Source organism: Phaenicophaeus curvirostris, chromosome 1 (assembly GCF_032191515.1).
Source record: "Phaenicophaeus curvirostris isolate KB17595 chromosome 1, BPBGC_Pcur_1.0, whole genome shotgun sequence".
Lineage (NCBI taxonomy): Eukaryota > Metazoa > Chordata > Aves > Cuculiformes > Cuculidae > Phaenicophaeus > Phaenicophaeus curvirostris.
Genome location: NC_091392.1, coordinates 63658904 through 63685917, shown reverse-complemented (window position 1 = coordinate 63685917; position 27014 = coordinate 63658904). Strand labels below are relative to the sequence as shown.

The 27014-nt window shown below is 38.7% G+C and overlaps 2 protein-coding genes across 5 annotated transcripts in view; one reads left to right on the top strand and one right to left on the bottom strand.

The window, feature by feature from the left end:
• Positions 1 to 5402, bottom strand: part of AMN1 (antagonist of mitotic exit network 1 homolog) — a 469636-nt gene extending 464234 nt beyond the window's left edge. The window contains exon 1 of the mRNA XM_069860350.1: positions 5383 to 5402. Coding sequence (XP_069716451.1) covers positions 5383 to 5384 — 2 coding nt within the window. The 5' untranslated portion in view covers positions 5385 to 5402. The remainder of the gene's footprint in view (positions 1 to 5382) is intronic.
• Positions 5403 to 8652: 3250 nt separating this feature from the next.
• Positions 8653 to 27014, top strand: part of DNM1L (dynamin 1 like) — a 39515-nt gene continuing 21153 nt past the window's right edge. Inside the window, exons 1-4 of one of the 4 annotated variants that reach the window (XM_069860237.1) lie at positions 8653 to 8861; positions 18773 to 18920; positions 24843 to 24881; positions 26057 to 26103. In XM_069860237.1, coding sequence (XP_069716338.1) covers positions 8760 to 8861; positions 18773 to 18920; positions 24843 to 24881; positions 26057 to 26103 — 336 coding nt within the window. In that variant the 5' untranslated portion in view covers positions 8653 to 8759. The remainder of the gene's footprint in view (positions 8862 to 18772; positions 18921 to 24842; positions 24882 to 26056; positions 26104 to 27014) is intronic. The other 3 variants (XM_069860256.1, XM_069860248.1, XM_069860267.1) reach the window with 3 other exon arrangements.

The window sequence follows — 27014 nt, the reverse complement described above, 5'->3', positions numbered from 1 at the left end:
CAGGACCATCTGTGGTTGCCTCCAGCTTCCATCATCCGTACACAATACAATCAAAACAAGTTTATCTGATTTATTCTTTGTATTTTTCTGCAGGTGGGCACAATGTTGCAGAAAAGACTTCCCCCAATATACAGAGAGGAGAATTTACTGAGTTACTCGTTAGTTTCTGTCTGGAAGGAGTTGAGTACAAGAAGTTTGTTCAGTTTCTACTTTTTCTTCTTTTTACAAACACTGTAAAAAAAGTTGTAGTTGAAATAAGTACTGATGAACCGCAGAAAGTAATGCTTCCCTCTCCATTTACACAGTCTTTTTCCAATAACTTCTCTGAATATTTTTCCCCCTGTGATTAACTCTGTTCCAAATTTTTTATTATTATTATCCTTATTAAATGCAATGCAATGCCTTCTACTTGGAGAAAAAAAGTAACAGAATTTACTCTAAAATGTGCTTTAATAAAAGAACACAATAATAAAATTGAGACTACAGGAAATCCATAACCACACCCCCTGCTTAATTCCTTTATATCAGCAGGTTTAATAAGCACTGATATTTATACTTGGTAGCAAATTGCCCAGGAGACCATCAAGTACAGGGTTGGTAAGTAGGTGGTAGGCATTGCAGCCTCTGGCTCTCAGTAAGAGCCTGACTAACAACAATGTCATTACCACAGAATTGTTTTTGGCATTTTATGATCTTCCTGATATGAGAGAAACAGCATGCTTGGGCATGCTTGCCTTGGTAAACAGTTCTGTGTGTTTGTTTGCTTTAAAGAAATTGCTCTGGAGGGTCCTATGCTGCCTTTAATGAAAAAGAGGCAGGATCCTTAAGATTGTGACATTTTTCACCTCTGCCTCCTTGGTCTTATGCACTAGGCAGCTATGACAATATTAAGCTTCATCAGACCCCGTTCATGTGGTAAATCAGGTAAATCACTCAGCTGAGCTTGTTTGCTTGAGATCTACCCCATGTCTGTTGCTAGTTTGTGTTTTGATATCAAAAACATAGTGTCATGAATAGGATGTGCTACCTGCTCCCTGTTTCAAACTGATACATTTCTTTGTGCTGTAGCATACTTTTCAAATTACTTTCCCTGATTTAAACTTTGACATTGTGAAGAATCTGTCATATGCCCTGACAAGCTTTCCAGTTGTTAGCTATGCTCTCTGTAGGGTTTCTTCTTATTTTTTTTTAAATTATTATTTATTCTTTTCACTAGTCAGACCTCAGGTAACCTCCAAGCATCAGGATCATATCAAAATAATTCATCAAGAATTTCATCCGCCAAATCTGTGCACTCTTTTAGGCATGTATTAACATAATATGCCCAACACATTCTTCCAAACTCTAGGTCCCTGCTTCAGGGAAATGGGCTTTGGACTCTGATTGCTACTGAATGGAGGAGCCATCCCTCAGTGTGAAATTAAAATGAATGACCCCATAATGGAAGAAGATAAGATTTCAACCATAATTCTGTTTAGAACTATTGCCTGATTATGTAGAACAACCTGCTTTGCCTGCTCTGCTTTAGTAGCAAAAGGCAATTCAAATCTTTTAGCTCAAGGCTTTGGGACACAGGTCTTTTGTAAACACTATCTTGCCTATGTCGTATTTTGCAATTCAGTTCCAGGCTAGCACTAAGCTGGTCCTGTTAACTGAGTGCTCTTTAGTGGCTGAAGTACATCTCACGGTTCTGTTTCACATGAAGTGATCCAAGACAACTCCATGATGCTAAGCAAAGCATCTTGGATAAGACATCAAGTGTCTACTACAGTACTGCAACCCTGACCTGAACTAAAAAGCCTAAGATGGATGTACTGGGAGTATCCATTATGCTTATACAGAGGCTGTGATTTTATAAAACACATACGCTCAACTGTTATATTTCAGAATTAAGCTGATTGTGCCATTCATAATATAAAAAGCAGCATGCACAAGAAAGAATGTATTATATAAACAAAATATACTCTTGGCATATACTTTTATCTTAAAAAGACCACAGGAGATGGCCTTATTTAAAATATTAGATCCAGAAGTAGAAGATAAAAGCTCAATTCCTCTTGAGTGCTAGCAAGTTTGCTGTTTGCTGCTTCCCACTTCCACAAGGTCTTTTAAAGTAAAAGATTTTTCACCTTCAAATTGGACTGCAAACCATTCCTTGTGCAAGCAGTAATTATTTCATATTTTCTTTCAAATGTATTGTTATCGATTGGCATTGCTTTAAGAACACACCTAGCAGACTCCATGAGAAATTTTCCAGTGGGTGCTTTTCACATTTAAAATCACTTTTTAAGCTCCATTAAGCAATATGTGATTCATGAGGTTGCTTGACAAAAATTCTAAGAAGAAATCCTTGGGTTTCACACCACCACCTGTTTCTTCAGCAGCTCATAACATTCAGAAGAAAAAGACTTCTGTTAAAAAGATATAATCAAAGCATCTGCAATGATGTGGGGAAATACTAAGTGAAAAATTCCAATTTTCTGTACTAGACAGCATAATGGGAGTGAGAAAAGAAACATATTTATAATATCCATCCTTTGATTAATGAAGTTCTGTGACACAAGTTGAGGTTGATTGTTGGTGAGCTCATCGAAATGCACTAGGAAAATGGAAATATGTTTCACAGTTAAGAGGTTACTGACTTACTACTTGCACTTCATATCACCAATCAATGCTCAGAAAAGAAATTCAGTAACACACCTTCACTGGAGAGGAAATGAACTGCTTTGCTGGGATACATCCAACTGTCCAGTTGCCGCAGGAGTGATGGAAATAATTCACTGAAGCAACTGTTACTATTGTGTTTGGCATTCCAAGATGTCTGAGCACCCCAGTTGGGGGTGAGAGGGAGCACTGTTGTACAACTATATAGAACGATACAGAGATTATTTTCCCCTCCAACCAAAGCTTTTACCTCTGCTGGCCTTGTTAGAAATGCTGATGTCTCGTAAATACTTATCAGAGTGCTTGGGCTTTGTTACTAATCAGTGAACTTTGCCGTGTTTGCCCTGTGGCTCTCACTCACTGTGCCCTCCCCCTTCCTTAACTTGAAACCTTCTTTCAATTCTGCAAGCATGTTTTCCAAGAAGTTGTGTGACACTCCAAATACGCTATTAATTGAATATCTTCCTTGCGGATAAAGTGAGAGAATGTAAGGAATTCTCAGTTGTTTAGTTTGACATTTTGTTCAGTGAACTTGCATCCCTGCCCTGGGATTATTTTGGTTTTGTCAGAGAGTGGGTCTCAGCCCAGGTAACGCATAACTCAGGGATTCCTGTCTGCACTGTGACCTTCTTACAGCCAGTTGAAGTGTGTAGGACAGCTCAGTTTGCCTATTCCGTAGACTTCCTGGTCTATGAATATGAAACCCGTTTCCTGCTGCTTCTGAAAAAAAGAGCAGGATTTGGAATCCATCAGCTTGGAAAATCTGTGTAGAACATCCAAGTGAAGGGTCATTCTGTCAAGGGATTTCAGGAATTTGTTTACTTCAGCTTTCAATGGCATTTGCTGTGCAGATGTCTGGTGTAAGTGCCATGAGAAAGTGTTTCAGTTACATCTGTGATGAGGTTGCTCTGGAGAATACAAAAATACTATTCCGTTTGGCTTCACATAAAAACCAGGCTCTGCCAGACCTAAATAATTGCTGTATTACATAGTTTGAGAAGGTGATATTATCAAAGAACAATTTACAAAAGTATTTTGTTAATACTGTTTGTGCTGTACAAACTAGTATGACTATGTATGCAGCGCAAATGTTATGCTACATACTTGATACATTTAAGTATGGTATTCAAATATTTCTTTCTCTAGCCAAATATGATGGCAAGGAAATATGTTTTACTGAGGTGCTAGTTTGTAGTCTCGTCTGGCATAAATTAATTAAATGGCAAATGACTTGTCCACCACTGTCAGTATGTCAGTATAAAGAGACGCCACCTATCTGAGCAAAAATACAAGCAGATGATGATGCAAAAAGATCAGAAATTCATATAATGGAAAAGAAAGACTGGAAATCTTGTTCTTCTGACTTTAAACATAAAACCACGGAGGTTTACAATGAAATTAGAAGATGACAAATTTAAAACTGACATAAAATTGAATTTTTCCACTACACATAATTAGATCATGAAATTTACTGTCTCAGGAAGTCATTGGAGTCAAGAATTTAACCTGATGAGACAAAAGACTATTACATGATAAATAAAGCAATCTAGTTTCCAGTAACATGAAATGGAAGATATTTTGAACTGTCTACTTTGGATCTTACAGAAATATCAGAATTATTTCATACACAATTTCAGAATCAGGTCTTTTTACTGCATTTTTTTATATTTCACCCAGAAAGCTGATGCTGGACAGTCTTAGAGATGAGATTTTGAAGTGAGGTGATATAAGGCTGGATTCAGTGTGGCAGTTCCTGGCTCCTCACGTCAATTAGCTTTTAGTAAATAATCACTCTGACTACTACTGCCTTTTATCAGATATTTTAATTTCTTGCCCAGTACAACATAAGTTTACCATGGAAAGTTAGAGTTAAAGCTACAGATGACCATGGCTTGTTAATATGTTTATTGCTTTGGCACAGTCCTCAACTGGGCTGAAGTACCAGATTTTATACGTTGGTGAAGAACATGACACTTCATAGTTACCACTTTTTAGCCAAAAATATACATGTTGAACTTTGCATTCTGATGTTTCTTAGTTTTATACCTTCTTTAGTATTTTCCGCCTGCTTTACTTCATTAATTCACTTCCTCCATCTGAGCTGTGCGTCTCCACAGGGGTATCCAGCCCCAGTAGATCTTTCAATAACTCTGCAGGGTAGATGAGGTTATCTCAGCTCGGTTCAGCAATTGATATTTTCTCTTTGTGCTTCTTGAAATATTATACTGATAAAAATGTAAGAATAGCGATACTGGGACAGACTAAAATGCAAGCACACACAGTGCTTCTGCATGATACTCTCCCAACTTCCAACCACTGCCAGCTCAGAAACATCCAGAGCTAGATTTGATGCTGACATATTTATTTACATGCAACATATTTCCTTAAACTTGTCCAAACACCATCTGAATCAATTTTAAACTTTTATTGTCTAAAACATCCTTTGGCAAGGAGTAAAACAACCCACCCATGAGGGGTTACTTTTTTTATTGTGTTTTGACCTGGCTCCTTCTAGATCATTATATGCTCCCAAAATATTTGTATTGGAAGGCAGAGTAAACAAAACGGACACTTTTCAACCGACTCCAGGCTGCTAATGATCACACAGATCTCTAGTCATACAATCATAGAATCGCTAGGCTGGAAAAGAACTTTGAGATCATCAAGTCCAACTGTACCTGACCACTACTAAACCATATCACTGAGCACCTCATCTACATGTCTTCTAAATACCTCCAGGGATGGCAACTCAACCACTGCCCTGGGCAGCCTTTTCCCGTGCCCGATAACCCTTTCAGTGAAGAAATTTTTCTTGATGTCTAATCTGAACCTCCCCTAGTGCAACTTGAGGCCATTTCCTGCAATTCAATTGCCTGTCACTTGGGAGAAGAGACCAATATCCACCTTGCTACAACCTACTTTCAGGTAGTTGTTGACTGATATGGTCTCCCCTCAGCCTTCTTTTCTCTAGCCTAAAAGTCCTCCCTACCTCTTGCCATTTCTTTTGTAGAATGAAGCATCCACACTCACTTAGTTGTTCTTAATACTGAAGATGCTCCACATCTGTTGTCTCTCCCTGACCCTATTCTAGTTCTACATTCTTTCTGAGATGTCCCACTTCTCTTCTAAATTGAAATTTAAAACAGATTGCATGTGCTCCATTTCACAATAGCGTCCATGAGTTCATATGGTAAAATGAAAGTGACAGGAGAAATTTGCACAGAGAAATAACCCAGTGTTATCTATCTACTTTAGGAGCCAGCAGCTCCTGATCCTGAGCAACAGGAGTGCTTTCTTTTTTTTCGTTCTTTCCTTTCTTTTCCTTCCAGGGACTTACGGAAGGCGAGGAGACAGGGATCTATGCTAGACAGGGAACAGTAAGCCATTAGAAAAAGTATTTGCTGCGTCAGGTGCACAACATGGGGAACATTTGCTGTTGTCCCAGAAGCAGGACAGGCAGATGCCAAATAGCACCCTGATGTTAATGATCTCTGAGACAAACTGGCTCCAGAACACTGAAAGCTAATGGGTGAAGCTGCTGGGAGAAATCATACTTATATGGCTACAACAAGAAGCTCTTACTGACAGGTCATTAAGGACCTTCATCACAAAGTTTTACATGTGTTAAGTGTTCCTCTCTCTGTGCTGGATACACTAATTCTTGAGAGTTTTAATTTGCTTAGCCATCTTTATGCTTCTGTCATGAAATATTAATGGTGTGATAAGCAGTGTGAAATTTTCTGGGCAAACCCAAGAAACTATATTGTAAAAATATACAGGTAAGAATGTTATTTCCTTTGTTCTTTCCTTCAACATCTGGGGAGCTCAAGACATGAAAACTATAAAAGACTAATTTGTATAGAATGTGAACACAAATTCTAATGCCACCAAGAACCTGAACTTTTCAGAAGCATTTCTAATACATTGGTTTGCAAGACAAGAGGAAGCCAAAATTCAATTAAGTTCTAGCATATTCATAGTTTATCTTTTAGAAATTGCATTCATGGGAAAGACATTTATAGAACAGAGAGTTTATTTGTTGTGATCGCACATCACAAGTCATCCTCTGGTTTCATTCTATCTTTTTGTATAATGTTGCTAAGTATTAGATCTCACAGCTTCGCACTTCCCAAGCCCTGTCAGACACCTCAACCAAACCTACTATTATGTGTCCAAGTTAGAAAATTTCAGATGCAGAAATTAGCTGACACAGCACCAACAAAAATATCCACAAAAAAGGAAACAGTATAAATATAGCTGCTTCAAAAGTGTCCATTGTATTTCTCAATACGTGAACAGAAATTGGAGAATATTTGCTTTGCTGCACAGTTTGTATGACCAGATCTTTGATTCTTTTCTCCTCCTGAAAAGCCCTCCACAATGCTTCTTCCTTGGCCCATCAATCGTGTTTTCCTGCTCTGTTGTGTTGTCTTTGTGAGACCAGATGCTGACAATGTCTAGCAGTTTACTACTGAGCACCTTTCCCTGCAGTATTCAAGCAGCGGGGCCACCATACCTGGTGAAACAGCAGTGAGGGAAGTGATAGTTTCCTGCTTTTCACAGAATCATTTAGGTTGAAAAAGACCTTTAAGATCATTGAGTCCAGCTGTAAACCTAACCCTGGCAAGTCCACCACTAAATCATGTCCCTAAGCACCACATCCACACAATAGGTCTAGGGACGGAGACTCAAGCACTCCCCAGGGCTTCATGTTCCAATTCCTTACAACCCTTTGGGTGAAGTAATATTTCCTAACATCCAACTTAAACCTCCCTTGTGGCAGCTTGAAGCCATTTTCAAGAGGTTTCAAAACATAGTGCCTCAAGTAAACGTGGCCACTCCATCCTGCTTGCTGAAAACTGCCTTTGCCAGCAGCCCCAGGGTGAGGACGCCTGTTTCCCCAGCACAGCCTGCATGTGGCACCTCAACTGCTGGTGACCCCCTAAAGGGGATCAGTTTTATCGTACCAACAGGTACAATAAAACCTAGGAATAACTTGTACCACAAGACCATAGTGACTAGGCTGCCTGATGTTCAAATGCCGTTGCCCCCTTGCTGCTTGCCAAGCAGAAACTTCGCTTCTCTCCTGCTCTGCTCTCCTGAGTCTCCACCTGGAGTACCACGTCCAGTTGTGGAATCTCCATCATAAGAAGGATATGGAACTGTCGGAATGGGTGCAGAGGAGGGCTATGAATGTGATCAGAGGGCTGGAGCACCTCTGCTATGAGGACAGTTTAGCCTGGAGAAGAGGAGGCTGAGGGGAGACCTCATTGCTCTCTACAACTACCTGAAAGGAGGTCGTAGAGAGGAGGGTGCTGGCCTCTTCTCCCAAGTGACAGGGGACAGGACAAGAGGGAATGGCCTCAAGCTTCGTCAGGGGAGGTTTAGGCTGGACATTAGGAAAAAATTCTTCACAGAAAGGGTGATTGGGCACTGGAACAGGCTGCCCAGGGAGGTGGTTGAGTCACCTTCCCTGGAGGTGTTTAAGGGATGGGTGGACGAGGTGCTAAGGGGCATGGTTTAGTGTTTGATAGGAATGGTTGGACTCGATGATCCGGTGGGTCTCTTCCAACCTGGTTGTTCTATGACAGGCGAAGAGAGTTGGGGTGGTTCAGCCTGGAGAAGAGAAGGCTCCGAGGAGACCTTATAGCGACCTTCCAGTACCTGAAGGGGCTACAGGCAAGCTGGGGAGGGACTTTTTACAGGGCAGGTAGGGATAGGACAAGGGGGAATGGCTTTAAATTGGAAGGGGGAAGATTTAGACTAGACATTAGGAAGAAATTTTTCATGATGAAGGTGCTGAGACACTGTCCCGTTGGTGTGTGTCTGTGTGCGTCTACGTGTGTCCCTCTGTCTCTCTGTGTGCCCGTGCGCACTACAACTCCCATGATGCCCCGCGGCGCTGCCCCCGGCGGGCGCGCGGAGGCTGCTGGGAGCGGCGCCGTGCGCGGGGGCGGGCGCCAATGGCGGCAGGCGCGGGGGGCGGCTGAGGGAGCCGGTGCCCGTCGCGCCCATTCATCGCCGACGCCTTCTCCGTCCTTCGCCCTCCCCCACCCACTCCCCCCTCCCCTCGCCGCCACCTCCCTCCGGGCGCTATGGAGGCGCTGATCCCCGTGATTAACAAGCTGCAGGACGTGTTCAACACGGTGGGGGCCGACATCATCCAGCTGCCGCAGATCGTGGTGGTGGGCACGCAGGTGAGGCGGGGCGGCCTGGAGGGCCGAGCCCGGGCTCCCCCCCGCACCCCCGGGGCCGATCCCCCGCTGTCGCCTCCGCCAAGGGCACGCGGGGACGCGGGCGGCCGAGGCGGGCGAACCCGCGTCCTCCCCTGTTCCCTCCCCGGGCTCCCTTTGCCTCCCCACCATTTGCAGTGGCAGCGTCTCTTGGCCCGGGGAAGCTGTGTGGATGCCCCGTCCCTGGAGGCGTTCAGCCCAGGTTGGATGGTGCCTTGGGTAGCCTTCCAGTATCTGAAAGGGGCTACGAGGAAGCTGAGGAGGGACTTTTTTTCAAGGAGGTGTAGCGATAGGACGAGGGGGAATGGCTTCAAATTGAAAGGGGGAAGATTTAGATCAGATATTAGGAAGAAATTCGTCATGCTGAGGGTGGTGAGGCACTGGCACAGGTTGCCCAGGGAAATTGTGAATGCCCCATCCCTGGAGGTATCCAAGGCCAGGTTGGATGGGGCAGCCCGATCTAAGGGGAGGTGCCCCTGTCTGTGGCCGGGGGCTTGGAACTAGATGATCTTTGAGGTCCCTTCCAACCCAAACCACTCCGTGATTCCATGATTTTATGATTTGTTTCCACCGCCCTCCTCCCCGTTTTGTGCTTCTCAGTGATGTTTTGAGCAGCCAGGGAGCTCTCGAGGAGTGTGTAGGTGACCGTGGGCTTCAGTGTGACTGTCATTACTAGTCGGGTTCTTACCTTTTTTGACAGCTGCCCCAAAGTGGCAGCTGAGGAAAAGGGATGTGGTAGCAGAACGGCATATTGCAGGTGTGGGATCATTTTCCCTTGCTGCGACTTCTGCCGTTTGGACCTCTTTGTCTTGGCTGGTGATGGGGTGTGAAGGTGAAAGGAGAAGCCAGCCTTTCTTGGCTGTCACAACGTGTGCGTTTCAGCCTGATAACGCTGCCGCTGGGCTTGAAGATAGCTCAGGCCCCTTCAGATCTATTGCAGCGTGAGATGCTGTTCTCCAGCAAAACTTTTAGCAGCGAAATGTGTGTGACTGGAACTGCAGCAGTCAAGGGCATTGAAAATGAAACATTAAACACAACTAAAACTTGAAGTTTATGGATCTTGCTTTTTGTTTCTGTGACATTAACAGTGTCTGAATTTGTGATATCACTTACCTGGGGCAGTAATGCCAACTACTCTGCAGTCAGGAATTTCATTACATGTCTTAAAACACGTGAGCTGTATGTTTAAAGCTTGCGCGTTGCTGAAGCGTGGAATAGGTTTGCTCAAAACCAATTACACTGTTGAACTGGTTGTGAGACAACCAACCATCATTCTGTTTTATCAATAAATTTCAGATGGATTAATTGACTTTATATCAGTCACTTTATAAAATAGATCTAAATGCTTAAATTGGGTAGGAGAGGCTCTGCAGTGGTAAGCTATATTAGATACTTGCTGTTTTTGTAGTTGACAGGAGTCCATCACTTTATGAAGAGATTTATTTTCCTTTACATTAGAAGAAATCACACAAGCAAGCTTTGTTCTTTTTGTGGTTTCTTTTATTTTGTTTTAGTTTAGTTCTGCAAGAGAAAGTACAAGGTAGAGGTGTGGCATTTTTCTATGTAAAATCAAGAAGGTATTTTCTTCTATTTCACTTTAGGAAATGTGCTGAAGCGGTATTTTTTAAAATTGTCCCTTTAAACAAGTTTGTCCTACTTAACTCTTCATAAGTGTGTTCAGTATCATAAGTAGATACCGAGAGTTAAGACAGTATTAACATGCATTTTACCTCCATAGTCCACCTGTCAGCATTGATACCCATTCAGTTCGGTATTCATTATGTTCATAAAACCCCTTGAATTAGTGTGATATTTCTCAGCATAACAAAACAAGGTCCTTTATAGACTCTAGGAAAGTATATAGCAAAATGTCTAGCAAGCTGTATCTTGTATTTTGGGATTTTTTTTGTTTTGTTTTCAGTCAGCTTGGTCAGGAGAAATAATTGTCTTTACTGACTTGGTGTTTGTATGGAAGGTTATTCAATTAATCTTAAAATAGTTTAAATAACATTATTTTATTCACTCAAAGTTGGTTTGTTGTAGACCAGATATTTGGACATTTCTCAAGTATGGCCTTGAAGCTAATGGTTTTGCTGCTGGTAGCTTGCTACCATGCTTTTTGAAAAATGCCTTGAAGCAATCTTGTTTCTTGAGATATTTTTGGTTAAGCACTGTGTGGCCTTTAAGTTTGTTGACGTAGTTGTTTTGTTGGTAGCCTGGTGGCATATGCAGTGTTTACTTTTTCTTGTTAGAATAAATTTTGAATTTCACATGTGCGTTTTTCTTTGTAGGAAACAAATGCTGCCAGTTAAGATTATGTATTCATTTATGCTTTCCCCCCCTTCCTCTTTGTCTGTTGCTTTTCTTAAATGACCTTTCTTCATATTCAGCAAGGAGGAGAAAAATGCTTTTTGAGAAGGTTTTGCTGTTTTTTTTCTCACTTGTCTTATGTATCTCTTCTCAACTCTTGCATTGTTTTGCACTTGTGTTTGTCTTCAGTTCTCATTTATTTCTACTTCCGTGCATCAAGTTAATTCTTTTTCTAGAGTATGTAGAACTAGAAGCTGCTTATAATCCTTGATTTAGATTTGAATGTTTTCTGTTTCCCACATTCACTTTACCCTTACTCTGTTGTTTTGGGATTCGCTTCCTACCATGCTTGTGTTCTGAGCAATTGAAGTGTCTTAATGGTACTAATTACAAAATATTTCTTGGTAAATTTCACACATTTAGCCAGCCTCTTGCCCTTCTTCTAGTGGTGTTCCTGGGACTCAGTCATATGAGAATTCTTTCTTGTTCTCTACATAAATACCATGTACGTTATTTTTGTATCCTAGCACAGGATCTCTTCAGAAAATTGAAGGCTGTGCTGCTGATAGAACCCTGAAGACACCCTCGGACTGCTAGAATTTCATCACTATTTCAGGGGTTTTTTTTCCATTCCCAGATAGGTTTTCTATTTTTTTCCCTGATTCATTGTTTCGATTCAATTTTTAGAACTGCATTACTTAAGTGCAAAAAAATGTCCAGACTCAGAATACTGTATAAACAGTATTTTTTCAACAATACTGTAATGCCCAACTTTCTGAAATGTTTTATACCAATACGTTATGATCTGTGCTTGTAAGGATTAACAAGGCGGTGCTGAAGTGCCTCAACCAAACACATTAAAACTAATAAAATGAGGTGAGGAGAAGAAAAAAAGTTTGGTTAGTTATGGCCTTCTGTATGTTAAGGGCACATAGGTGTTACTACAAAAATGAAATGTCTATGGTATGAAAGTAGAGTAGATTTTAAAAACTCACCAAACAACACAATCTCTGCCTAAAGGTGTAAAAATAAATTACCTTTTTTTTTTGTTTTTCAGGTTATTAATTTTTGGAATCTGTTTTACTGTTTTTAGAATTTATCAGCCTACTTGTATATAAACTCTAGCGTCAGTTTAGTCGCAAAGTTCTTCTTGTACTGACAAAAACAAGTTATGGGCTTTATTTGCTTTTGATAGTGTTATTATAGTAGAGACTTCATGTAGAAAGTGATCTAACAACTAATGAAATTCACAATGAAATTTTAAAATTACCTTTCATGTATACATTTATATAGTACTTTTGCTATTTTGGGACTTAAAAATTGTAAACTTGCATCCTTATTTAAACAATTTTATACTTTTCTATTGGATGTTTCCATCTGAAATAGCTGGTTTGTTACGCTTTGTGGGTCACAGATTAGCATTACGTTTATTTCTCTTTTTGCTATTTGGAGCGTTGTGTTTGATATTTCAATGCTAAACCAATTTTTGTTGTCAAGGAGGAATGCTTCTTGATCCGAGATAATAGATGAGCCTGACCATTTGCATGTGCATAACTGTATATTCTGTTAGACTAAACAGTTACGATGGTAATTGGCCTGTTAAGAAGTTGGCAGCTCAGTTGGGAAGCTGATGCTAAGTCTTGGCTCCAGGGATGAGGAGAACACAGTGCTGTATGAAAGCAACTGTTTCGATAGACTGACTTTGTGGTCTTAAACTTCAGGTGCTCTACAGGGCTTCTATGACCTTTCCCTGTCAGGGAAGGTCAAGGGAATAAAGTTTAAGCCACTTCAGCTTATTCTATTTATTCACTGTATCCTACATTGTGTTGGTAAAAAGCAGGGTTGGGGTGAAGGAAAATCCAGCATGTACCAAGCAACCAGGAAAACCCTCTGCCAAGCTCAACCCAGGAATATCTTCCTCCTCTAGTTTGCTTTTTTTTTTGGTCCAGGGATCTTTCCTGGGATTTCAAGCAAATAAAGAAAGATGTTAGTATCTACATTTGTAAAAGGAGATGTAACTAAAGCATAGCTTCAGTGCTGGCTGGGGACAGCTTGGTTTTCTCTCAAATGTTTTGCGAACTTCCTTGTTTTGTTTGTTTTGATACCTGACATTCACTGTATCTGGTTTTGGGCAAAGCTGTTTCTCTTTTCCTGTCCCTTCCTCCTGTCAAAGCGTGCCCTAACTGCTCTGGTGTCTGTTGCAGACAAGCAGCAAAGTGAGGCTGACATTAATTGGCTGTTTACATTTACCAGATCTAATATGAATTTTACTGCTGAAGTTATGTAGTACAAACAACATTTGGAGTTACAGTTATTTCTTTTCTCTGATGGGCCCTCTCAGTTTCTGAACAGCTATACTGTTCAGGTGCTGAAGGCTTCTGTGATTGGAAGGGTGGCATTTTTGCTGTATCTATGTGCAGACTTTGTATGAATTTAAGTAAAATTAAAGGCCTAATAACTGCCTTTAATCGCTGCAGGTTTTAATATGGAAACAATATTAAGCATATTTTAAATGAAGATACTGATTTTGCTGTTTGCAAACACCCAGTTATTCTGTAAGAGTGGAGAGAATACACAGTTGTAGAAGGATGAGAATAAAGTGGTTTGTTTTGGTTTTTTTTTTTAGGTATGTTGTAATACAGGATTTCTGAAGAATTTTGACTGAGCTGTGCAAATTCTGGCTTTCTTTACCACTTGTACATAAGCTGTCTTTTGTGGAGGGATTTTCCAGTTTCTTCCTGACTGATTCAGGAAAGCTCTTCATTCATTGGGGAACTGCCTGCAGGAGCAACGGTCTTGAGATACAGAAAAGATCTTTCAGAGAGAAAATGTATTTTACAACAACCAGCAGTGCATTATGCTGTTTTCACTGCTTTCTCCCACTGGGATCAGCCTGTTAGCCCTTCTGCACCTTTCTGGAAGTATAATTTTGTTTCAAAGAATGTCTTCCTGTTATTCGTTTGGCCTGTTTATAACTTCAAAATTCTCTTCTGATTAGTAAATAAGTTTCAAAATTTGATGGCTTGGCATGTCCCTAGTTCACATTGGAAAATTTTGCTTCAGTAGCTATTCCAATCAGAGCAGTTCTCTTGTACAACTGCTCTGGAATAGGGTATGTATGACCTTTTATCTCAAAATAATTCATGTTTGCAAAAAAAAGGAAAGAGAAAAAAAAATCTTGCTGGTCTTTAGTGATAGCATGCTGAACTCTTCCAGGATAGCTACTGCAGAGGACTTCTTTTCAAAGCATCTGTCTGGGTGGTATTTGCCTATCTGGGTGATATTCCTGTGGATGAGTTCCCAGCAAAAATATATTAGCTTGTACTTCCCAATAATCAAATTTAAAAATTAGTAAACTCTGTGTGTATGTATTCCTAAGAGCATGATTTACCCAGCAGCACTTTTACAATTCTTCTATGACAGAAAACTGAAAAATTGCCACCATTGTCTCAGGTGTCAAAGTAGATGCATTGCTTTTTGTAAGAGATATCTTCAGGAATTAATAGGTCTCACTGAGAAATCTCTTCTACTTTGCAGTTCCTTATTGAGATGTTTGTTACTGTTGTGCTATTGAAAAAATCATAGGGAATACTGATGTCACTGCCTTTTTATTTTCTTATAGTTTCCTGCAGTAAATCTGTATTGTGGTGCAGGAGTTCTTTGCAGTTTTTTCCTATTTGATGTGATAATAAAAAATTTACTAGTTTGCCCTATCAAAAACAATGAGCAAAATTTACATACCCTTTCAATCAATTTTCTTGTTCGAAGTTCCCCAGTTGGACAAGTTTGTTCCAAAGGTTTTTTCCACAGATTGTTTATTTTACATTGGCCCTGCAAAGCGATAATGAAGTCTAAAGACAGACAGAAGGAAGGTAGCAGATTCTTGCAAGATGACTTTAAATTTGTTGCAGCTCATAAAATGTAACAGTCAACAATTGGAGCAAATGACTGTAAAAAATCTCATCATGCTTGTGTATCAGTCATACTCCAGGTTAGACTTGTGTTTAATGCCTTCTTGCTGCACAGACTTCGTAAGAATAAGAGCAGACTTTGGCTTATTTATTGAGCTAATTGGTGGGACCCAGTGAGTTATAGGACAATGAAGCTTAAAAGACTCGGCATGCCTTTAAGGGCAACCTCATTGGAACACAAAACAGTAATCCATACAAATGCTCAGGGAAGTGAGTAGGCATGTATGGAGACGAGTGTGGAGGGAACTCATGACTGAGTGTCAACGCAGCAGACATGTGCAGGAAGTAGAAGCTAGGACAAGCTTGCTCAAGGATATAAATATACTTCCTGCATATGCAGAGATGGTATTAAGAAAGCCAGCAATCCACTAGAGTTGAACTGGTAAAGGACATAAAAGGCAACAAGAAGAACTTCCAGCATCGCATCAACAGTTACAGAAAAAAAAAGAAATGGGGGAAATACAGGCTTGCAGCTGACTGTGATAAGTGATTTAGTGGCTGTGAATATGGACAAGGCTGAGGCACTTTGCACTTTCTTTACCTTAGTCTTCACCAGCAGGGTCTTCTAGGCCTTTGCATCTATAGGTGGGGCTCAAGGTGGAGGTTAACTATCAATAGTGGAAGAGGATTGAGTCAGGATTCTCTTTTGGTTATGGAGAAGGCATCTTTGTGTCCTGTAGGGTGCAAGTCTTCTGAAGGATTTGGAAAAAGAATAAGCAAGCCAGTGAAGTAAATGTTTGGGATGAATGAATGTGAACAGTTGTTCACAGTGTTACTTCAAAATTTTCAATACAGAGTCTCTTCCATTTGATTTGTCAGCAGCCCAGAAGTGCTTTTGAAAGTAGCTTCTCTTGCTGTTAATGAAGCTGGACAACTATATAAGTTATCCACTGCTGTCTGCTTCTGAATTCCTGAAGAGTGTGGTTAGTAATACAGCAGGCTGCAATCCAAATTTTCTTGTAAGAATTAGCGTAATGGATGGGAGCAAATGCCTTTTGATACTTAAGGGCACACAGTTGAAATATGCAGGGACAAGTAAGGAAGAAACGAAGGATCATCAGAAGCAAGAAGATGGAAGCAAGATCATTAGATCTGTTAAACAGTAGAGATACTGGCTTTCTGGAGTGGATTCCAGTTCCTACAGGCTTCAGCTTTCTCATTGGCGAGAATAAGTGCACAGTTGTTTCCCTGGTTTTGTGGCCATGATCCTTGATTGTTTTAGATTAACCTGAAGGTGATGTTGGCAATGATGAAAACATAACTGTTAAGGAAGCAGTGAGAAAGCTGACAAGATGTACATCATATAAATTGTCAGTGTGAATTGAGGTAAAATATTGAAGTCCCTTTGTGCATCATCTCTTTAGTAATTTAGGTTTTACCATCCATCAAACTCAGGTGCTTATCTGTGAGACTGATGACGGTTAACATCAGAGGAAAGTGTAAAACACTGAAATGGAATTTTGACAGAATGGTTAAAGAAGCAGCAGACAGCGAGATGTTTGTGTATTTGCCCCCTTTTTCTGAGCAGTCTATGAAGAGTTTCTCTAGATATCACAGCTTATAGATATTTCAGATTAGGATCAGGTATTATGGTCCAGAGGAAAACTTATCTACCATAAAAGGTTAGGATGCATTCGTGCTTTTCTGGACCTGTCGTGAAATGAGTTTGTGGATTTCAGTCTGATTAAAATCGTAATGAGCGTTCCAGTGAGATGACGGAACAAGTGTGGTGCTGCTGCAGACTTAGTCCTAAAAATTCTGTGGTACCTTTGGTCATCATCATTAGTCTCTGTCTACATATGTTGTATGAAGGACTGGCTGTGAATCTGTATTCTGCACAGACTGATATCCCTCACTTCCCCATGCTGGCAGAAAAAGATCCAGCTTTGTGTTTACTGCTTTCTTTACCATATTTCCAGATGATTCTTGGTAATGGATGTGTACAGGGTCCAGATTAAGAACTGCGTCATTAGATACTCTATTATGTTCCAAGAACAGATTGCTTTAATGAGGGAACGTAATGCAATTTGAAACAAATTTCCTGGTGTGTGGAGTACTCTACTGTGTCATCTAATGAATGACTTCACATTTGCAAAAGACCCAGATTATTCCTTCTACATCCAAAAATAACTGTGGGAGTGGTGTTTTAGTTCCATACGTAGCTTGGTGTGTGCCAATAAGGCTGTATTTCTGTTTCTTGTGACACTGTCCTTCAACCTGCTCTTTCTGGACAGTTGATGTCACTGCTGTCAAATTTGACTTAGATTTACTGTGACAATACACACACCATCTGCATTGGTTTGTTATTCAACCATTGAGATGAATGATGTTGATAAAACAGCATTTTTCTATACCATAAAGCTTAGTTATACCGTAATGTGTTAGAAGAAAAGAGGGCTTTCGTTGTTTTCATTGTTCAAGCATTATAGGGGTTACACCTTGTATTTTAATATTTATTTTAATATTTATTTTGTGCTTCTTCATGGAAGTCCTATTCTAATAGATTCTAATACTGTCATGTAATGTTCCTGTCTTTTCTTACTGCACTGGTAGAAGTGTGCTGATAACGCTGTTTCTTAATCTCTGCAGATCTATTTTTCATCTTTAGAAGTCACCTAAAAGATTTAAAAGATTTGACAATGCTTCTATTTCATGTTGTGCTAGGTTCTGTAACTGTTTTATAATTTACTTCAAGTCTCAAGTTGTACTCTCAGAACGATAAGCTGAATTAAAGTTGTATAGCAGTAATGCACATTCTAGCTGTCAGAAGCATCTATTATTTGTTTGTTTTAGAGAATTGTTTGGTACTAGTATTAATATAGAAACACTTCCTAGCTGGCAGCAGTGATTGTCAGAGCATTTTTTTTCATGGTATTCCCATATTGACTCACCAGCTGCAGAACAGAGAGTTTAATCCAGTTCTCTTAAAAGACAAAATCTTACTGGTCAGACTTTCAAAGTATTATGTTGACATATCTGGATCTATTGTTTGTTGTTAGTTTTAACATGGTCTTGCTCTTAAAACCCACAGGTGCTTATTGGGCCATGTAGCCCAATTCTGCATTTTATACAAAAGTGCTACAGGAGAATGTTTTTAAGTTTAGACTCTCAAAGTGAATTTGTAGTTTCACAGCCTTTAAATACTTTACAAATTTTTACAGTTTGTTGTTATGTAGACAAATGTTTGCAGTGAATTCAGTTGTAAATACTTGTATATACATAGAGTGGGGAAGAGACAATATAAACCAATATTTGTTTATATATTTAGAGTATGAACTTTTGAAGTCGATATACTACAAAATATAAAAATACTGAAAGGAATGTGAGATGGTAATAGCTTAATGTACTCAAGTGTTCGTATTCAGTATTCTTTTGTATAATGCTCCTGGTAGTATGTATCCAGCCCATGTTAACACTAACAGGAGGTTAAATTGTTTGTTAGATGCAGTGAGTCTGTCAGATGGTCCTTTGGGCACTGAATAGCAGAGAACAGAATAGAGCACTGTTTGCAGGAATTATGAAAAAAAGCTAAAACTAAAGTATTACAGCTTTTTGATGTTTAAGAAAATCATGTAGCTGTATTCCAATTTTCAGAGCAGTGGAAAGAGTTCTGTGTTGGAAAGTCTTGTGGGGAGGGATCTGCTCCCAAGAGGTACTGGAGTTGTCACCCGGAGACCCCTTATTCTGCAGCTGGTGCATGTTTCCCCAGAGGATGGTCGGAAAACAGCTGGAGATGAAAGTGGTAAGTGTGATTCAAGAGTGTGTTCTGCCTGGTAGGGAAGAGACTTCTAATCTTGCTTTTTTATTTGACAGAAAAATCAGTTGTTGTAATCTCAAAACTTAAATGCGCTTTTTAAAATTTACTTGGAAGTAAACACAGCTGTTGTCACATCTGTTCTGTCCATTTAGCAAATATCATGAAGCCAAAATCTCTTGGATGTATCTGTAACATTTTAAGCTTTCCTATTCATTAGGAAACACTTCGGAGAAAAATAGGCCAAAGAAAGCATTTCAGTTATGATGATTGTCTAGAGTGTAAAGAACATGATTTTCTTGTGTAAGTTTTTCTTCCCCTCCTCATTTGCTGTATAAATAAAGTTTTTCCTTGAGAGGATGTGACTTTTTAGAAGAAAATAGGTAAGTTCTGAATAGAGTGGAAAGAGGAGAAATGAAAACAGACTTGTAGTAGATGCAAACAGAATTTAATGGGCACATTCTGTAGCTTGTAGTTGCCACCTTACTGGACTGCACTGGGAGATTCTAAGTGCATCAGGAGCAACACTTTAAATGTTCTGAAGCTGTCTGGTTTGAAGATTGTCTTGTATAATGTTTCTATACTAATCTTCGGTAGATCTAGAAAGTCATCTCAGTTGTCCCTTGGGAGTTTAAATGCTCTTTCTGTACAAACAAGTGCTCTTGATCTTATGAAAGAGCAGCAGGGGCACATCTACCTTCTGACTGTAAGATAAATCTTAGCTTTTTGCTGTAGACAGTAAAAAATACACAGGCTTTTGATGATGTGATAAACTCAGGTCTCTAGTTGCTAATTTTCATTGTGTTCAAATTTTTTAAAATTTATTTCTAGCAATATTAAGTGAAGGTATCAGAAGTTCCTTACAGTATTTGTTTTGTGAAGAACAGTTACTAATACCGTGCAGTTTAAAAGGTTTAAGCTCCAGTTTTCATTATTGCCACAAGGAGGGAACACTGTTCGGGTTCATAACAATTAACTTTCAGAGTGCAATCCAAGTTGTGTTGGATTGAGGGAGGTTAAAGGACAGTTCAAGTTGGAGATGATCCCAGGTGGTCTCCATTCCAACTTGTTCCTCAAAGAAGGGCCAACTCTGAACACAAGACCAAGTTGCTCGGAGCTTTGTCCAGCTGGGTCTTAGAAACCTCCATGGTTGGAGAATTCAGAGTCTCACTGCAGTCTTTTCTATATGTCACATTGGATCTCTTTAAACATGGTTTTATGTTACTTGCATTGTGCAGTGTATAGGTTTAGTACTTTTCAGAATGCTTTGATTCTGAATTGTAGGATAAAACTTGATTTTGTTCTTCTCTGCAACTTTACAGGTATGAAAGATGGTGTTGTGTTTAGAGTATTCTGAGTCAAGACAGAGCATTTCTGTTGTAGGTTGTGTTTGTTCTGAGAATTCAGATTTTAAATATGAAATGGGATAATGGTATTATTGCATAAGGATATTGGGCTAAATTAATGTTTATGAGGCCCATTTAGATCTTTGGGGGAAAAAATCAGTATGCAAGATGTGCATGTTATAATCTTTTCTTGATACTTTTTTGAGAAAGACCTGGGCTCGTTTGTTAAGAACAGACAAATCTTCATGACTTAATGGTTTCATTTGAAATGCCTTTTCTTTCTTTTCTTTCCTTCTTTCTTTTCTTCCTCCAAAATTCAGGCAATTTGTGGTCTAAATGATTTTGTCACTGATCTGGTTTAGCCTATGTACAGATTGTGATGTAACATCTAAGGAGATGGGATCAGGTAGCTTGGAAAGAAAAAAGATGGCAACCTCTTATACTGGCTATACTGTATGACATTATAATAAGTGACTGTACTATTACAGGTCATATTTTTGTTTGTTGTGAGGTGGATGTTGAGGTAAGGTTGAATAATTGTTTGGAATTTCCCAAAGGGAAATCTGTCCGTAGTCTTGCAGCAAAGGATTTTCTCCAGATGAGGGCTTTATTCTTTACGAATTGAGTATTGGACAGCATGCTGCTTTTTCATGTGCTGGTAATGAGCTGTTTGTGTGCACAGATACTTCTATGCAACTGGCTCTTCGTTTTGTGGTTTCTGTTATGTGATTTGTCACCTTTATCCATCTTAATGCTTGCTCTGGATATGTACTAGTAATACATGTAAATACATCCTTTTAAATATAGTACTAGTCTGGTTCTTACAAGTTTCAACTTTACCTCTGTCTGAGTGTCTGTATCCAGAAAGCTTCCCTGTATTTAACACAAAGCACTTTGGATTACTGTGGTATTCATTTACACATGGACAATTGCCTTGTTTTTATGACTATGAAGGAAAAAATTATGTCTCTCTGGTAGCTTAATTTTGACAACATGAGTTGCCAAAGAATATCAGTACATATCGATTTAGGGGTTTTGATTGGTTGGTTTGGGCTTTTTTTTTTATCTTTTAAAAAACATTATTTTATTCTTGGGAGCATGTTGAGAATGATTGTTGAGAAAGAATTGCAGATTCTGATTTCCTGACATGCAGCATTAAAGGACATCTGTGCCTCAAAGTCACTGATGAGCTATGTGATACCCTCAAACAGTGGTCACTGCAATAAATTAAGGTAGCCAGAGAACAGAGACGTGAGTTTTCTATTAAGTATAAAGAAGTGCTGTGTTTTCATAACACTATATTTCAGACTGACATGTATATTTTGCAGAGATGTCTGTAGTTTGGTGTGAAGTAGATATTCTCATTATGCTTTTGCTGTTTATTGTTAGCCTGTAGTGATTTGGCATGTATGGTGTGTTTGTGGTGATGCCACACTGTGTTCTTCTCTTATCAAGTTCCAAGAGAAGCATCGTTTACAAGAGAACTGGGGCTGGTCTTGTCAATTATTTAATTAGTCTTGCAGCTAAGACCTCTTCTGGTAGCTTATACATTGTTAGGAAATGGAAGAGAGGTGGGAACATATGAATGGTCAATTGGTAAATGTTCTTTTTTTTTGTACAAGATTGGAAGCTGAATATCTTTCAAAACCTGAGAAGACAGAATTGGTATGGAACACAGGAATAATTAATACAGTTGAGTTCCTTGCTAAACTATTTTGTCAGATTAGCTGCTTTTTGGTCTCCTACTTCAAATAGGAATCCCTTACCCCTAGCTCCGAAATGGTGTGGACTGCTTCATTGTACTTAGTTTTGGAGAAGCACAAAAGAAAGAGCTTTCACACAAAAGAGCTTGTCATCTAGTTAGCCTCAAGGATGGAAAAAATGATACAACATAAAGAAGGGACTGGCAGATGTGCGCATGTTTTTTCCACAGGTTGAAGTTTTTTTTTTACTTACAGAAATAGAGCTAGGAAAGTATGAGGTGATGAGGGGGAAGGAGTTCAGAAGGTAGTCTGCTGGTTACAAGAGTTGTGAAGGTGTATTTTCTTAGAAAGTGAGGAAAACACCCAAGATTCTTCCTGTTCTGCTGGGTTTTGTCCTTTTTAGTATTTGGGAAGGTCTTGTTGCCATACAGCAAGAAATCCTCTGAGGTGGGAGCATTTTATGACTTTGAACAGCTTCTTTGTCCTCCCGTTCTGTGCAAAGAACATTTCTACTGCTTTGTGAAGGGAGAAGAGATACATGAATAACTGAAGTCAGTTAGCCTTGTACTGTATTTGAGCTTCCCAGAGGAGCATTGCAGTGCAGGAGATAACAAGTAACAATTTGCTGGAGGAAAGTCATGTGAAAAATACCATAATCATGTCTAGTTTTCCAGTATATAGAAGTTTTCAGGTCTCACTCCAAGATATGAAAAGCCAGCAAAGGAAACAGACTGTTGCTTTATTCGTGGGATGTTTTTTTGAAAGGCAGGATCTGTTTGTTTTTAATAGCTGCTGTTTTAATAGTTTTGTATAATCTGTAATACTTAATTTTATAATCTTGGAGACGTCATTTCTGCACACTTTTATCTAGCCTCAAATCTTGAATGTAATTAGATAATTAATCTGAAAGTTTTGCCTGAAAAGCTTCCAGAAAGTAGCATAACTAGGGAAGACTGATTTACCAGTAAAACTAGTGATAAAAAACTTGTTCTTCATGTAAACCAGAACAATGGGTTGTTAAATGCTAATTAAATATTTTCTGCTTGACTTGACCATCCTTGCATTTTGCGTAATGCAAATCTTTCTTCCTTTCCTATGAACTCCTTTGCGTGATTGGGATGTTTTTTTCAAATGATAAAGGGGTGTCAGTACAGTCTTCCTCAGAAGAGCCGGGCAAGAGTTTCCCCATTATATAAAATGAAACTTTTAAAAGCTTATGCTTCTACCAGATGACTTTTCTGTACACCGCTGGAGACTGCATTGATTCCTTAACCTTTTTTTTTTTTTCCCTTCTTTTTCTTATGTGCACCATGGCTGAGATTAAAACTGAGCCATTTAACATGGCTTCAATCTTCTCTTGGGTAACATGTAGCAAAGAAAATTTCTGGCTTGTTAAACAGTTTTCAGTCTCCTTTGATCTGTAGATGCTAACAAGTTAAAATGCAATGCCTCTGACTAGAATGTGTCTTTTTATATGTATTTTTAAAATGTAGTAGATTATACTAAAATAAAACATTTCTTTAAATGTGGAACTAAGCCTAGTTCTTACCTGCGGATTCTTATGTCACCACAAAACCAGTAATTTAAGACTAAAAGCATGTGTCCTAGGAGGACATCATCCCTTTAGGACAGAGACATAATGGGAGGCTGCTTGGTCCATATCTTTCAAATGTAGTGGTGGCAGTTTCTTGCTGTATCTTTTTATTCCTGGCTTCATGCCTGTCTCTGCTTCCTTAGAGTCAACTTTTAAGAGAGTTTGAAATACTGTAGTTTATTCCTATGTGTGCATCTTGCTTTATTTCCTCAGAACTGCAAATAAGCTATACCTGTTTAAAAAACCTGAAAATAATGAGGCTTTTCATTTTGCATTTGTGTTGGTGACTAGTATGTAATTTTGTCTGTTTACTGACTGAGACAAACAAAAGCTGCCTCATAAGAATGTTTTTTCATAGCTTATGTTCCTGAAGAATAGTAAGGGTAAAAGTAGTTTGTTTTTTAGATTTTTTCTTTTGTTGGATCCAGTCCCTCTAAGTCACCATATTTCCATTGGTAATAAGCTTTTAACTTACCTACCTGAGCAGGGCATTAAAATAACTCCCTAGATGTACTAAGGTTCCTAGACTGATGAATTAATTGCTGTTGTGGTACTTGCATTTTGTGCCAAACATGTCTTCATTAGTTTGTTTTCATTCTTGCATTTCCATGGTACTGTACTGGCATCACATAAAAAGTGAGTTGTAAACTCATCAACCCTCCAATAATAAGCTTTTTCTGTAGTGGGATTTCCATAAATAGTTTGAGAAAATAAGAAGTGGAGAAGGGTGATAGTTAATGTTGACACTTCCTAAATCTGTCTTAGAACTGCCGTAATTGTTTTTTTAATTGAGCATTAGAAAGATTGATGCAAAACCTCAGATTTCTTTCCCATACAGTAATAATACTTCAGTGACATAAAAAATGTTTCCTTACTCCTTCTCTTTCTTGCCATGAGTAAATAAGGAGAAACATATTTTGCCAAAGAAATGTGGCTTTGTGGAACTTAATGGTGCTGGTTTCTGAACTCGGATAAAAGTATTGTGAGCTGTTGGAATTAGATGAACAGCAATAATAAAGTCATCATCAAGTAAACTTTGTTGTATAGAATATCTGATTCATATGCATTATTTATCAGTGTTTAGCTAAGATCTTATTTCTGTGTATATTGCTAATGTTACGCATTCTCATCAATAGTAGAATAGCATGCACATCTGTCTGCATGCACTTGTGATCTTTGTAATTGGTATTGAAAGTTAATAAGATGCTATATTAAATATGATTAAAATTTTTAAACATCATTCAATGCTGTTTTTCTTTAACTGCAGACCCAGCTACATGGAAAAATCCAAGACACCTTTCTAAAGGTTGCCTTTATCCACTTGTTTTTTCTCCCTATGCATAAAGTGCATGCTCATACACTAAGCCACATACATTTCATGCCACTGTATTGTTGATTACACTTTTACTTTTACACTTTGGCTATTGTGATGTTTGATTATTTTGAGTTTTGTGATCTGATTGATTTTTATTTTTTTGACCCTGTTGCATTAGTAAGAGATGATTTTTGCTTTTCTCCTGTGCTATTGCTGCTTCATAGAATTTTCTGCACTTTGAATTCCCAAATCCTTTTAAAAAAATCTCTAATGATCAATATCTTGAAATTAAACTTGAGTGGAAAAAAATGTTTTGCAAAACAACTTGATGGTAGGTAAGCAGTGTGTATGCCAAATGGCCAGATTCCTTGTAGACTATTCTTCTAGAGGAGATAGCTATATCGGGGAGCCATGTTGAAATGACTACAAACTAAAAGTTTAAAATGGAACTTCTCACTAATGCTTGAAAATGTAGTTGTGGAAGTGTGACTGTGTTGCAGTGCTTAAACTGCTGTCTGTGCTACGAAGCAGGAATTGACAAAACCTCCTTTGCTGCTTCTGGGACTGTTTTTGAATAGACCCCAAGTAATTCTGGACATTAGTGGTGACTGACAAGAGTTAAAATATTTGGTCCTTGACAGATTTGGGAAGGGACATGTTCTCCTAAGCCTTCACTGTTATGCAGAATTCTTATGTATTTTCTGTTTGCTTGGGTTTGGTTCTACAGGTTTTTCTAACTTTTTTCTTTCAGCTGTAATTTGATCTCACTTGCATGGTTAAAGAAAAGTTGCTAAAAGCTGCTATTTTTTCCAGGTTTTTTTTTCAAGCTATTGCTAGTAATTCTTTTGTTTTCTGTTGCAATCTGTTACTTAATGAACTAGACCATTTCTGAAAAATAGTAGGACAGCTGATTGGCTCAGTCACAATTAGGAAGGTGGACCTTGTGTAAGAGACAAATAAAAAAGAATAATGAGATATAATGTTTAAATAAGCAGAATCATTAATTTATTTCTATTGAGCTATTTAACATCTAACTGTAGAAAGCAGATTTTTCCTCATATTGATTGGGGGAAAAAATAAATCACATTGTAGTTTTCAACAAACAGGCTCTCAGAAAAATGTAATTGAAACATCTTCTTCCTCATGTATCAATTATTTGTTTTCAGAGATAGATGCCGAAGAGTGGGGTAAATTTCTTCACACCAAAAACAAGGTATGTTTACTGTGATGATGGAGTAGCAGAGTCATAAATACATTATCAAATATATATTTAATTCTGTATCTCTTCCCTTGGCTTTCCCACAAAGGAGTTTATACTGCTTGCTATACTTGATGCCAGAGCATTAAGAATTTTCTGTTTTGCTATTTACAAAACTTCAGAAAACACTCTTTCAAGCTCGAGATAGAAAGTTTTTCAATAGTTGTCTGTTGCGTGGGTCATTATTACTTTGGAGTTATGTATCTGTCTTTATCTTTTGTGTTATTTTGTTGTTGTGCATTTTCAAAATTATATTTGAAGTTGCGAAGGCAAGGAAGTGTATAAGCACAAATTGTTTCAGTCCACTGATGAACTGGCTGCTTCAGAGGTTTATTAGAAAGCTGTGAAAAGGAAGGAAGAGCCTATTGTACACCAGCGGGACACAGGATTTGGATAATAGCGTCAAAGCTTAATTTTTTGCTAGAAGAAAGTAATCTTATGTTGATGGATGAATTATTTAGTGTTTATTACTTTATACTGGTTTCCTCACCTTCTAGGCAGTGCTAAAAGTTGAAGGAAGTCTAGAGAGGAATGCAGAGGGTACCTGTGTAGGAATAGCTCTGTGCTAACTTATTTGGGATTGGTGGAAGGAGAATACTTTTGACAAGAATGGAAGAATTTTGAAGTGGAACTCCATTCTTGTTCTTCATCCTCTTAGAGATGAGAAGAGGTTCAGACTGTGTGTTTATTAACTTCAAAGGACTGCAGCTAGTTTAGAAATGAAATTAAAAGTTTGAAATTCTCCTTAGGTGAACACTATTTTATACCTTGTCTGACATCAGTGGGGTAATAAGTTCTAATAACTTCCATCTTGCAGTATTAATCAACAGATTAACTACCTAGATTCCACCTCCTGTAATTTTTAA